General features: G+C 27.9%; 1 protein-coding gene across 1 annotated transcript; it reads left to right on the plus strand.

The window, feature by feature from the left end:
• The first annotated feature begins 2,603 nt into the window (after positions 1–2,603).
• LOC107454129 (uncharacterized) lies at positions 2,604–10,890 on the plus strand. Its single transcript, XM_016071200.3, has 5 exons — positions 2,604–2,695; positions 4,512–4,650; positions 6,071–6,216; positions 9,225–9,360; positions 10,557–10,890. The coding sequence occupies exons 1-5, from the start codon at positions 2,662–2,664 to the stop codon at positions 10,810–10,812; spliced, it is 711 nt and encodes a 236-aa protein (XP_015926686.1). The 5' UTR covers positions 2,604–2,661; the 3' UTR covers positions 10,813–10,890.
• Positions 10,891–14,447: the final 3,557 nt, after the last annotated feature.

Below are 14,447 nucleotides of genomic sequence, written 5' to 3' on the forward strand. Positions count from 1 at the left end.
TGCGATTGTTCCTGTTTTTCAGTGGCGCCATCTATGGCCAGGAATTCGACTTCTGCCACGCTATTTACACAACCACAACCCGTTTATAGGGCGGGTCACATTCACACACAAAGGAGAAAGGACATATAACACAGGGAGAGAAGAAGAAACATTCATGCCTTTCCCGGGATTCGAACCCAGGACCTTTCTGATGCAAGGATAGTTCCCTGCCCCCTACACAGGCCGGTCGGCCCCGTATCCTCTTATCAAGAGTGTAAGAACATGTTAGTCAAGCAGTGCCAAGAAATCATAAAAGGACTTTCCCACAAGATATCTTTTCAATGGGTGCCCACACACTGCGGTATTTATGGAAATGAGATGGCAGATATGCTTGCCAAAAGAGGAGCTGCAGTTCTCCAATAGCCCAAAACTAAAGCAAGCCTCCATTCCATTAAACTGCTGACATCACTCATATATCAAATGACTTTTAGAAATTTTGCCACTCGGGCTTGCGCTGGCAAGCCTTGGAGTGTTCTTTTAACAAACTCATCTTTTATTCCTGACCACCCGCGATCAGTTGAGGTTGCATCTTTTAGACTATTAACGGGGCATGACTGTCTACAGAATCATTTATTTCGCATTGGACTAGCCGATTCACCTTTGCGTGTTATATGTGATAGTGGACGGCCAATAACGGCAGAACATTTGGACGAGTGTGAAGCACTGACAGAATTTTCTTGTATATTCCAACGCTATTGGCAAGCAAGAAGTTTAATGGCCTAACGGCTAATGTAACTGGCAGTTGACAATTAAAAAAATAGAAATATTTTTTCATATAAGATAAATGTAAGCAACTACATTATTTTATATTTATGGGAGCCTTATGAATCCGTAGAATTTTATAAACGATATCAGAATGCTGGAATATGTTCAATGAGATGACTGTTTTAGAAGGAGTAATGATGCTATGAAAAGTGTGATGAAAATTTTGTTAATTTTCGGTTTCCACGAACACATCCAAGGGAAAAAAAAAGAAAAACTTAAAGTTTCAAAGTTAGAAACTTTTGAATATTATTTAAAGAGGCAAAGATCCTCTGATGAAAACCTCAATGAGGAAAAAGAACGATAGAATAAAAAACTTCTGCCTTTCGATGCTTTAATAGGCTATTATTTTAAACAAACATAGTTTTTTAACAGTTGTGATGCTCTACTCAATTGCATTTCAATTTCTTAATACTTGTTTTTTTACTAAGTATTTCTAAAGTTTTACCATTTATTCTACCTAGGACAATTTTGATTTTTTTATTTATACCAAAAAAGAAAAAAAAAATTCAGTTTTTCTTTTTTTCACTGCTATTGTAATTCAAATATTCTAATTCTATATCACATTCAATTATTATTTTTAATTTACTTGCTTTAAAATTTCCTCAAATTATAAAATTGTGTTTCACAAATTTGCTTGATAACACTAGAGAACAAATTGTTTGTTGCATTTATCTGAATAATTATTCTTACCTAATTCGGGAGTGAGTATTTAAAACTACAATTGGTTTTGCTCATGAAGCTATAGTTTTTAATAAAGTGATTTATTTAGTCCATTTTTTTCTCGAAATGTGCAAGTTTAACCCACAGATGGCTCTGCACATAAAAAGTTGTATTTTAAACTTCAGTTTTCTCCGCATAACAAACCTTGTTTTTCCATGTACTCTGATAGAGAAATAATGTATAGGGGAGAAATATTCTCCCAATTAGAGCCCTTTCGCTAAAACGTCAGTGGGTAAAAAGGTTTATATATAACAGGTGGTTAAAAGTTTATATATAATGTAAATGGTGCAGCAGGTTATAACAGGTTAAAAATTATAACAGGTTAATGTTATAACAGGAAGTTAAAAGTTTATATGTAACGTAAATGTTGCAACAAACTTCTAGAGGTTAGAATGCATTACTAGGAATAAAATTACCTAGGAACCCATGTCCAATAATGTCATCGTTCGCAGATACTTTTCTATTGTGATCTAATCAGAAGCATACGAAAAAACAGTTTATAATAGGGAAAGGCCGTCAGTGGCTTATGATAACTTTTCCGTGCATAAATTTATTTGTAATTTTATTCCTAATGACGTGCCCTAACTCCCCTAGAAGTTTGTCGCAACATTCATGCTACCCCTTGTAATATATAACGTTTTTATGTTGTGCATTTTGAAAAATTGGACTTAAAATGTCATTAAAGTGCTAATTGGAGAGAGAAACCAATCAGAATTTGCAATCAATGATACGAAAGTATCTAAGATTTATAAAATAATCTCATGAAACATTAAAAAAAAAGCTTCTCTTGTGTAATTTCTCAAATTTGTTTGTCTGGACTTTAGAGACATTAAAAATTAAGACAAAGGATGGAATCGTAACGAACAATTTTGAAGTTTTGAGTAAAATAACAAGGAAAAAAAGAAATCAAGGTAGTATTTTGATTCAAATATGACTAATAAGATAAAATATGATATTCACTTTTCAAATTTTCAATGCATGAATGATTTTTCAAATAACATGATTGTATCAAATGATGTATCAAATGATATTTTCGCCAATTTTGCAATTAAATGATATTTACGCGAAATACATATAAAAACCATCTTTCTCATTTTAATAATCAATTATTTGGTAAAAATTTCTCGTTGTATAAGCATGAAACTGTTCTTAATTTTAGGAATTGCAATAGGTATGTATTTTAAGCAGATTTTTTTTAATCTTTGCATCCTTTTGTATAATGAATTGCTTCAAATTTTAAATTCCTTCTTACATATGATATTATTTATTTTGCGAAGTAATCATTTTACAGATTAAAAATTTTGCAAAGACATTTAGTTTAATTTTTATTTGAGGATATCACATATAAATTGCTTGAAATTTGCATAATTTCTGAATATAAAGGGTTTTTGTAAAAAGTATAATGTACGGTTTGTTTTTAGTTAGAAAAAAACACATAATTGCTCACTATGAAAAATATAATTCTCATTATGTCATTATAAAATACATCACCGCAACAAATGCTTATTACTTAATAAACATTCAATAATAAGCTTTAAAAATATGTTTATTTAATTGCTTGTATCATTCAACAGTTCATGATCACATATTATTTAATAGTAAAAATATTTTATTTTCGATATCATTTAGAAAACAGTTATTATAATTAGGTGAGGTATATGGATTTTTCAATTGTCGTACAGTGAAAGAGAAAGGGATTAAATGCAAAGTTAAGTCGTACGATGACCAAAATCGAGTATACTGCTCTAAATGTGTACGTTAATAGATACTTAAAAGGGAAAAAAAGGAATAAAACTATATAATAAAGTCAGCTATCAATCTAAAATTTTAGTACTGCATTGTTGCTGGTCAATCTCGCTGCTGACCAACTAAAAAAGATTCAGCAAATATCTCTTAAACATTTTCTTCTCAAATAACACGCACATATACTATTCTATTTTTTTACGTATTTAATGATTTTGAAACAGCAACGAAAATGATTTCAAACGTTCAATAAACCAATTTAATAAAACATTTTGTAAATTTTTTCTTTAACTTTTTAGGTAGTTTAAAATGCACTAATTGAAAATATGATTCAATGCGATGTAATTAAAATATAAAATTAAATCATACGTCTCTCTCCAATTAAGAAAAAAACATTTCTTCAAAGTGGAAGATAAATCATTTTTTTTTTAAAAAAATGAAAAGCGTTAATTGAATGTAAGACTTAAATGTGCCATACCTCTTCCCCACAAATGAACTGAAACTAGTTTCATGTAATCACAATAAGCTGAAAAATTTTATTCAAAATCAAATATTAAGTGGCTAATTAACTGAAGAAAGTAGAAAAATGCTTACTCAAAATCAAAAGTTCCAACATTGAATAATTGAACTAGAAAAAAAGTTGAAAGTATCGAAAAAAATGCAGTCAATGTGACTGCCTGACCTTTTTTCGTAATTTGATCCGAGTTTATTAAATATTAAGTAAAATATTATAAATATAATATTGTATGCTTATTATATATAATTTTATATTGTAGTTCCATGTATAAAATGCAATATTATAAGTCTAATTCCTATAGAAAATACAATATAAGCAAAACTTATTATAGTACAATAACAGTATTGTAGATTTCCCTAACTTTATTTTCATAAGCACCACTTTAATTTTTCCTTAAGTCAAGCTTCCTAAATTTTTTTTTCTTTATCCTTTGTTTAAATTCATTCCATGATTCAATTTTTTGGAACCTAGAAACTACTTTCTTTTTCTAAGAATTAGATAAAATTGGAATTTTCCTTATTGATATTTGATTTTGTTGATTTTGTTGAAACATAGCTGAATTCACAGCAAAAACTCCTTCTCTCAAATCACTAGAAGACCAATCTCCAGGGAGCTTAATATTTCAAAACTATATTTGATATAATATTTGATTCATTGCATTGAACACTTAAAAAGTAACTTTTCAATATTATGACTGTCTACATGTATATATTCTTAAATTTTGCAGCATTTCCTTGTTTGGTATTGTCTGATAACTGTCATTCAAGTGAATTCTGCAAATGCGTAGATATAGCACTTGATTGGTTAGACACACTTGATAAAGGATCCATACCCGTAACTGAAAATGAGGTTGAAACAATGTGCACGTAAGTTGATTTAAAAAATCTGATTCTAATACTCGTATATCACAGATAAAATAGAAAACTTCAACAACAATTCATTTGACAAAATTAAAATTATAATATAAGTCATGTATTTAAATATATGAATAAATTGACAAAATTATATAAATAGACAAGCGAAAACGAAAGAGAAAATCAAGCAAAAGGCAATATTTATCAGTCTATGAGTATATTCTTCTTAATTGATAATAATTTGATACAAATTCATTCTTAAGTTATTCTTTCTTAATTTCAGAAAAGTGTCCAGTTTTGCTGCATGCTTTAAATTATGTCACTGATATCGTAAATTAAATGTATCTTTCAAAATTGTATCTTTCAAAAAATAGCGTAAAAAACAAAAGATGTAATTATTGCTCATTTACTTTAATATTTATAGAATAAAACTTTTACTAAAACAAATATTTTTCTATATATAATTATATGAGCCTGGGTACCAGGACAAAAAGTTATATTTTTATCTATATACACTATTAAATGTAATTTCTTTTAATCGCAGGATTAGTTCGTTAAGTTTTTAATTTTGAATAAGTGGATAAACAGCTTAATGATAACTCGTCAATTTTTAATTTTTGATTCTTCAATTTGTTAGAGTAACTAACAATTACCTCTGACCTATTATTATGAGTCAATTCTTTTTTGTGGCATAATTTGTCAAAATATGGTGAGTAGAAAAATTTTACTCTCACTTTAAGTTTTAATCATTTAGTTTTTCAAACTAAAATTGCCTTCTTTTAAGTTGAATAACATCAATTTCCTCATAACGAAATTTTTGTTTCAGAATGTCAAATAACAATTCACCGGAACTCATTTTTTTAATTAGCATTGCATACAGTAAACAAAAAACCTGAGTAACTTTAGATTGTATTGTTGTGTCAACAAACCTCTTTTTCTTTGAAGAAATATTTTACTATATTAATTAATCAGTTCAATTATTTTATCAATCAAAGAAAAATGTGATCCATTATTGTTACTTTTATATTCATGTTTATCATATGTTTGCTAACAAATAATTGAAAGATAAATTATGCATAATTAAAAACTAATATTTATAAAAAATTGTTAATTTTTTTTGTTTTTTGTTTACATAATTATGTAATGTCAATAGAAGTAGTATGAATTTTGAACTATGAAATTTTCCAAATTAGATAAAAAAAATATCCTTGGGAAAATAATTTTTTTAATGAAATAAACTGATACAATTTTTTTTCTAAGTATGTGCTAAGTATGTACAAAATCGTTCCCAGATAAATTAAACAAATATATATGTATAGAAAAAAAATTACATAGTACTTATTAATGACAAAAAAAAAACCATTGCCATAAATTTCTAATTATTTCTGTTACAGTCATTTTGATAAAATAAAACAACTAAAATTTTTAATAGCGAACTTGAAAAGGCTTTTACTTGTGCGGATAAGTTCATTGATGCGTGCGTAACACCATTACAAAAAGAATTAATCGCTCTGACAACTGAAGGTTTGCAAGACTTTAGGCATAAATTCTGTGCAAAGGGCTCTCCTCTGGCTGCAAGTAAGCTTCAAAATCTTTTATTATTGTATTTAATTTCTATTATTGTATTTAACTTTATGTAATTGAATTTTTTAATAAATTTCCTTGTGTTTATAAATTATAACATTTATGAATCTTAACTTTGAGTAAAGTGATTCTTTTGAGAGAAGTGATTAAGTATTTCCTAGCCAATAATATTATTCTTTGACATTTTTTTATAGATTGAAGCATATTGTTTTTTCATTGAAAAATAAACATAATTTAGAAAAACATATTGCAAAATGAAAACAATTATTTTTTCTAGTCTGAATTACGATGGTATTTATGGATATGGGCTCTTGCGCAATTTTAATCCTGGTGATTAGCCTTATCTCCGCATGAAGTTAGTCGCAATATTTACTCTTTCAACTTTTTAACTTTCATGAGGTGGCAGAGGTGGTAACAACAATGATTCAATAAACAGCAAGAAACTATAATTTGGAAATCATTATGATTGATTCGTAATTCTTCACTGCATTTTCTTCGGAAAAACGCCCATGCTCTCGAAAGCTTGAAACTGACTCCATGAACAAAAAAGGGTTGACCAATATTTCGAATCAGTAATAAATTCCCATACTTAAATGATATTTCCTTTGACTTCTAAAGCTTTGAACTTACTATAAATAACAACAATAAAGGACAACCCAAGAAATTTTCAGAAATATTTAAATTCACACATTGTTTCACCAGATGTTTCTTGCCCTTCTTGTTTTTTGCTTCTTCAGCTGAGAACTTTATCATGATTGGGAAGTTCTGTGCATGATCCGTGCAATTTCGTCTAAATTATACATGTAGCATAATTTAAATTTATCTCCTGCAATCTATGTCTACGTCTTTACTTCTAAAAACTCCATCACATTTAATTTCTGTAATAGCGTAACGTGTAAGTATCTGAGATTTCTTGATTTATGTTTATGAAATCCAAAAACTCAACCTTTACAATCTTTTTTTTTCTTAATTATCAGGTAGCTAATTTTTTACCTTCTAGTCCAATGGTAGCATTTGTACCATTGATCTAAATCTAGTTTGGTCGCAAAGTTTTTTAAATGCAAATATCACATTGTTTTGTAACTATACAGCTAATACTGGTAAATATAGACTGTTTACGCTATATTCAGTGAAAACTTCAAAGATACTTCAGTTTCTTCGCTTAGTAAAGCATATTTTCTAAACTTTTTACACCTACTTTAAATAACATGCTTACAATTCATGCAGTAAGCAAAGGCTCTTGTTCTCTCCATCCAAAACATTCTTAAAAGTTTTCTTATGTCAGTTTCATCAAAATTGCCTTTTAAACATCTTTACTTGATTTCTAGGCATTTTATTACATAATAAATTGCATAATAAATACAGCAATTTATACTAAATACATATTAAATGCAATAAAAAGTATTCTTAACTATGCAATTTCCTTTACTGTTACAGTTTAAAAAATTATAAAAAGTTTAAACAATAAACCATTCTTTTCATTTTTTTATTTTTTTCTTATATTAATCATCTAATTTCCCATTATTACAGCTAATTTCAAATTTCCCATGATCACAAAATGCATGTTTCGATTTTTCCATTTCCTCTTCGAAAATAAGTTAATTTTATTAAAGAAAACTATTATTCGGTTTTTTTCACTGGATTTATATTTACCCATAAAATTTTATTTCAAATGAATATATTCATCTGGAAATGTTTTTCATTATACCCAGGGGAAATTAACTTGGTAAAAAAGTTGCTTTCCAAGATTTGATATTTTTTTTAATTCTGGTTTTGGATGCATGTATATAATAACAGTAAAATTGAAATGTATACAAAAAAATATCATTATATTTAACGATAAGAAAAAAACGAAAATTTTTGAAAATGAAACATACTTCCAATGGAAGTAAGTTAATCTTAATTTGCTACTTATGTAAAGAGACGGATACATGAATATCTAACCAGCACCTAGAAAATGAAGTCGAAAGACGCATATCAAAACTGCAAAAAATCTTTGAGTGATTTTAGACTGTATGTTTCATCGATTCCCATGTTTCATTAAGCACCATTTGCCCCTAGATTATAGCATTAGGTTCGCTTTAGTTGATAAAGAAATGTTAACACACTTGAAATAATTTTAAGTTAGATTTCACTTTGCATTTGAAGTCTATACATTCATCTTCAAAGAGGAAATAGTATCAATGATCATAAAAAAAAATGTTTTTAACTAATCTATATTTCTCACAGATTTTTCATAGCGTGAAATTGAAATGACGCAATTAAAAAAATATATCAAAAACGTAACAGAAAAATATATTCAAAAATATTTTTAATTCTAATCTTTAAGTGTCAGTACAAACGTTAAGCGTTTGTTGAGAATATGCTTTAAAAATAAAAATAAAATAAACTTTCTTGGAAAGAACTTTTTTTTTGTTCAAACTAAAATTTTGTTAATGTATTCTAGTCTGGGCCGGGATAGCCTGGTCGGAAGGGCGCTGGGCCCATATCCAAGAGGTCGTGGGTTCGATCCTCGCCGGCCGAAGACTTCACGGGTAGTAAATGGTGACTGATGCACGTTAAATCTGTCGAGTCTCAAAGTCCTCCATGTGCCCACAACAAATCAATACCTTTGGGGGTACTGATCCAAGAGTTTCCTTGTCTTCTGGATTGGTTCAAAATTACAAGGCTACGGAGTTGAACGTAAGTAGTCGTAAACCCATGGAATTGGGTCGGCTGTTCAACGACGGTTATAAAATAAAAATGTATTCTAGTCTGTGCACTATGAAAAAAAGATGGAAAGCAATAAAATAATGAAATATCTCCAATTTTTTATTTCTATTTCCGTCAACCACATTTTTCAATAAATCATATTTTCTTTTGTAGCTCCATAACAATAAAAAGTATATTTTAAATACAATTGTTAATAAATTTTATTTGCTACATTTTAGACTAAGTTTTAATTACAATGCAAAAAGCTTAGTTACTTAACATACTATAATACTTAATACATCTATTGACAGAATACATAGCTCATGCACCATGCCTCAATAAGGTGTCTCAAATGAAAGAAGTGAGAGAGGGCATGCTGTATCTCCTAGCAGCCGTTGAGAAATTTAAAGAAGTCCCTGATGATAAAAAAGTAACTTATGCATGCTGGTAAGTTAAAAACACTTCTTATTTGTATGTTACCATAATGAAAGAAATACGGAAATACGGTAAATCTATTTTTAGCCGAAAAAAGTTACGTAACAAAAAATCTGTATATATATATATATATATATATATATATATATATATATATATATATATATATATATATATATATATATATATATATATATATATATATATATGATTTTTTTAAATAAAGAAAAATAAATGCCAAAACTAGTTTTGAATGTAACGAATCACGATGTACCGTTCCACTTTTCTAACTAGGTTTCAATTTATTATTTTGTGCTCAAAATGGATTTTATAGACTTAATTCATTCATTCATTGGATCACTAAATCATCTGATTGAAATAGATTTAAAAAATACTTTTTGTGAAAACCTAGTTACTCTATATGATTTCAGGTGATGCTAAACTGCTAAATATCTGAAAATATTTGCTGTTCCATTGAAGGACAACAATAAAAAAAATCTTTTAAAAAGCTTGAATATATGAAGAAATGTATGAATGATATACAAAATTCTTTTCAAAAATTGCAATAAATAGGTTTCAAGTGGTAAGGTTTTAGGATTGATGAGTTATATAATTAAAAAATGCATCTCTCAATTACATGAAGTCATTTTCTCAATATCAAGCATTTTGAAAATAATGGTGATATACTTAAATTACTCAATCAACACTGTAAAAATACCCGCTCAAACTACGGTAAAAAGTAACTTGGTATGATAAAAGTAAAAGCATCAGCACTCAGGGTTCTGGTAGATTTTACTATAAAATCCATTTTCCCCGGATCATGTTACGAAACAAAAAAAAAAATTGGTGTACATAATACTACTTTTAAACTAGTAATAATCGTAACATCACTGAATCACTCTATATTACCACTCTATATTACTGTGAAAATTGTGGAATAATATATAACGATACCGTGAATTTAACGGTATAATAGATTTTAAGGATAATTTAAGTATCGGATGACTAAAAGTATTGGTAATTTATACTGAAGTTTGATTCGGAATTTTTATAGCAGTGCACAGTTTTAAAAATTAACACGTTTTTTTTCAACGTATTTCTAATAAAATGTTATAAAAATTATTAATGTTATGTTTAATCATCTTATGACTTGTAGCTAAATTGCGTGTTTATAGAGTCTCAGCTTCAACTGTTCTTATATATTTTAGTGCTTATGGAAAAATACACCACGATAGCCTAGACCTGTTGAAAAATAATTGTGACGAAGCAACAGTACAAACAGACAAGGAGTTTACTGAAATGATATTTGGTCAATTGCCTGAAGTCATATGCAATGGATTTACTGGAAAAGAAGAAAAATGTAAAGCCGTTTTACCACCACCTGGATCTACGCCATCGGAAAGCCTGAAAGGAACAGAAGTATATACTCTACTAAAAAGAGTTTTCAGAAACTGGATTGAATGAAATTTACTACCCACTATCAAATTGTTTTAGAAGATTCTATTGATGTTACAAAAGATAAAATATAGTTTAATGTCAATATTTTTTGCATTTCTCTCATTCGAATTGTAATTAAACACTCTATTCAATAAATCAATTTAAGAAACACATAAAATAAAAAATAAAAATTATAAAATATTGCGGAGACAAACAAACATTGGCTAAACTGTAATGAATTAAGCATCAGATTACGATAAAAGGCACCAGTTTTCAGGAAGCTGGTACTTTCTTCCACAAAATTCATTTTTAAGCGAACATGTTACGGATCAAACAATCTTATGTAGTTTAATTTTTACAGTAATAATTACCATAAAATCACAGAATGACTCTAATGAAAAAAATATTACTGTAAAATTTTACGTATTATATTTTACACCTATTCATAGATTATTAAAATGGAAATGGAATTACAGTCAAAATGCAATTTAGATTGAAATGGCTTTCACAGATACACTCAAAGTGTCGATACCTTATACCGTGATTATTTTTAACAGTTTAGAATTAAAAAATTTGCACTATTTGTATTCAATTGTTAATCAAGACAATTAGCCAATGAATATACAAAAGACATGTTATACGCAGAAAAAAAAACGAAAACAACTAATACAATGAACATAAAAACGAAAAAGCTATTCTACGAATAGTTGCTCATCTTTATATCATTAATTTTATGTTTTGTGGTCTTATAGAATATCGGAGTCCAAATAATTTTACAAAACAAGATTATGGTCTGCCAATTGAAAAGCATAATTGTATAAAAAAAGTCTCACTCTAATTATTATATTGTATCAACATACATAATAAGAAAAAAATGCAGTCGTTAAAGGATGATGATGTTAGAGGCAAATCTTTATTTGGCTTAGAAAACATTTAAGCTCCCTATAAGCCAATGATAAAAGCATTTAAATTTAATGATTCGTAACTTCATAAATCTTTTGTGTGATCCTCAATGTGATATTTATTTTGTGCAATAAGATGTAAAGAGCGCTTTAACGAGAGTACTTAGTGAAAAATGAATAGAATTTATGATATCGAAATGAAATATTGTTCAAGAATAAAATATCACTAGCATTTATGAAGGCTTATATTCTTCTCTTTACTCAATTTATCAAAATTTTTATTACTTAGTTTCTCAAAAACCAATTATAACTATTACTCATATTTTCTTTTTTTAGTATTACTATTATTATTCATTTAAAAATTATATTTACGTGAATATATAATCAAACAAAGTATGTGTTGACGAATTAAGAAGCAGTATTTTCTAGGATTGAAGTAAAAGAGTGCGATTACTTTTTAAAAATATATTATTAAATGATTGATGAGATGAAAAATGCACTAAGATTCATATTTTAGGTATAATCAAAGAGATAAAAGAATGAAACCTGCAGTATTTAATTATATATCATTAGAAGCTGATTTATCAGACATTCGTTTGATTTTAAATAATTTCTTTCCTAGTTTGTTATCAGCAATCTATTTATAAGGAAAAAAGTAAATTACTGAAGATAACAAAGTTTCTTTCTAGAAGCTGTGACTTTTGAATGGTATATATCTTCAAATATAAAGCAAGACAATAATCATTAAAAATAGAATTTCAGCATGAAATTTATCTGTCGCATTAAACAAATATATTTAGAAAAATGACAAATCAGAGAAAATCCGTTTGTCAAATTATGATTTATGAAGGTTTATCAATAATAAAATGAAAATTGATGAACGAGTTATTCACAAAAAAAATCACTGTTTCAGTATAAAAATAAATGTCGCATTAAACAAATATATTTAGAAAAATGACAAATCAGAGAGAATCCGTTTGTCAAATTATGATTTATGAAGGTTTATCAATAATAAAATGAAAATTGATGAACGAGTTATTCACAAAAAAAAATCACTGTTTCAGTATAAAAATATGATTTATGAAGGTTTATCAATAATAAAATGAAAATTGATGAATGAGTTATTCACAAAAAAAAATCCACTGTTTCAGTATAGAAATACAATGTATATACAGGAGAACAAAATTTAAAAAAAATCATTTTTACAGAAAAACTTATGGTCACAAAAGTAGAGATGAACAAATACAGAGAACAAAATAAAAAAAACAGACCATTCTGAATAACTTTTGTTTTAATGATAGGATCTTAACGTTCTAGGACTCAATCTTAATGATTCAAGAGGGGGACAAATATGCTATTTATTTAGCGCAGACGATATTTTGAGTTACGAAATCAGACACAAAACGCATTTTTTCTGGAACATAGATTTTTTTTTCAACAAATTCGGATTTCTGACTCCCAAAATATAGAGGGTAGCCGCAATCTAGGATATATGGTGCCCATACTTTGGTCAGAAGAGCGGTCCAAAGTTTGAACCACTGAATGTTATTTTTATTTTCTGCATATATCACCATAATTTGAGAACTTTTAAAGCGAATTCTAAAACAAATATAAAATTCTTCTACCCAAAGATAATTTCATGAAAAATATAACCCTTAATGCATATTTATAATTTTTTATTATTTTATTTCATTATAATCGAAAACATTTTAAATTGAAAGATTTATATCTTTTACATCGTTTTAACAAATGTGATTTCGCATGAAAAAAAAGCAAAATTTGAGTCAAATCGGTCGAATAGTTCCTGAGAAATATAAATACGGCTTTTTTAAAATTCGATTTCTCAGGTACTATTCAACCAATTTCCATCAAATTTTTTTTTCGTGTGAAATTACATCCTTTAAAATGATGTACAAAATCTTGAACCTCACAATTTAAATTTTCTTCGACTGTTGTTAAACAAAATAATAAAAAATCATAAATATTTACTAAAAGTTATAAATTGCATAGAATTATTTTTGGTTAAACGGTTTTATTAATTGAGTGCAAAAATTTTTGAATTCGCATAGAGAGTTCATCAGCTATGACGTAATACGAAAAATTTAAATTAACATTAAACAGTCTGCTCGACTGACCAAACTATGGGGACCATATTTTCCTGACTGCGGTTACACCCTATATTTTGGAGGTCAAAAATCCGAATCCGTCAAAAATAAAGTATGTTTAATCAGAAAAAAAATACATCTTTACGTCTGAATTCGTAACTTTATCGTGGATACTATTTGATTAGCATATTTGAGGTCACCCTTTCAAATCTGCAAGACTGAGTACTAAAACGCGAAATTCCAAACATTAGATCAAAAGACATTCATTCAGTGTAGTCCATTTTTTTATTTTGCACTATGTACATGAGACGCGGTACCAATAAATTGAACAAACACTAGATTGAAACTGAAACTCAGATTTTAATAGAATTTTGACGTAAATTATTCTTAATTAATTTTAAAAATTGAAATACAAACTTTAAAAAATATTAGTTAAAAAGTTTAAAAAAATTCAGAAAATACAATTTTTTAAAAAGCGAAATCGTTGTACCATGATGGATTAGTGGTTCAGGCACTGAGCTGTCATTGTGAAAGATTTAAGTTTTATACTCAGTGATGATTTGAAACCCACCCAGCTTCGGATTGATGGGTACCAAATTGTCTAGAAAATAGAAAAAGCGTGCGCAATGCTGACCCCACTGCTAATGGTTACAAA

The sequence above is a fragment of the Parasteatoda tepidariorum genome, chromosome 2, assembly GCF_982258835.1.
Source record: "Parasteatoda tepidariorum strain Cologne lab strain chromosome 2, Ptep-v5.0, whole genome shotgun sequence".
Classification (NCBI taxonomy): Eukaryota; Metazoa; Arthropoda; class Arachnida; order Araneae; family Theridiidae; genus Parasteatoda; species Parasteatoda tepidariorum.

Excerpts from the sequence above, each read along its gene's own strand:
- LOC107454129 (XM_016071200.3), top strand. The coding sequence starts at position 2,662 with ATGAAACTGTTCTTAATTTTAGGAATTGCAATAG. Across the intron at positions 6,217-9,224 it reads GGGCTCTCCTCTGGCTGCAA|AATACATAGCTCATGCACCA; the intron begins GTAAGCTTCAAA and ends ATCTATTGACAG. Across the intron at positions 9,361-10,556 it reads AAAGTAACTTATGCATGCTG|TGCTTATGGAAAAATACACC; the intron begins GTAAGTTAAAAA and ends TATATATTTTAG.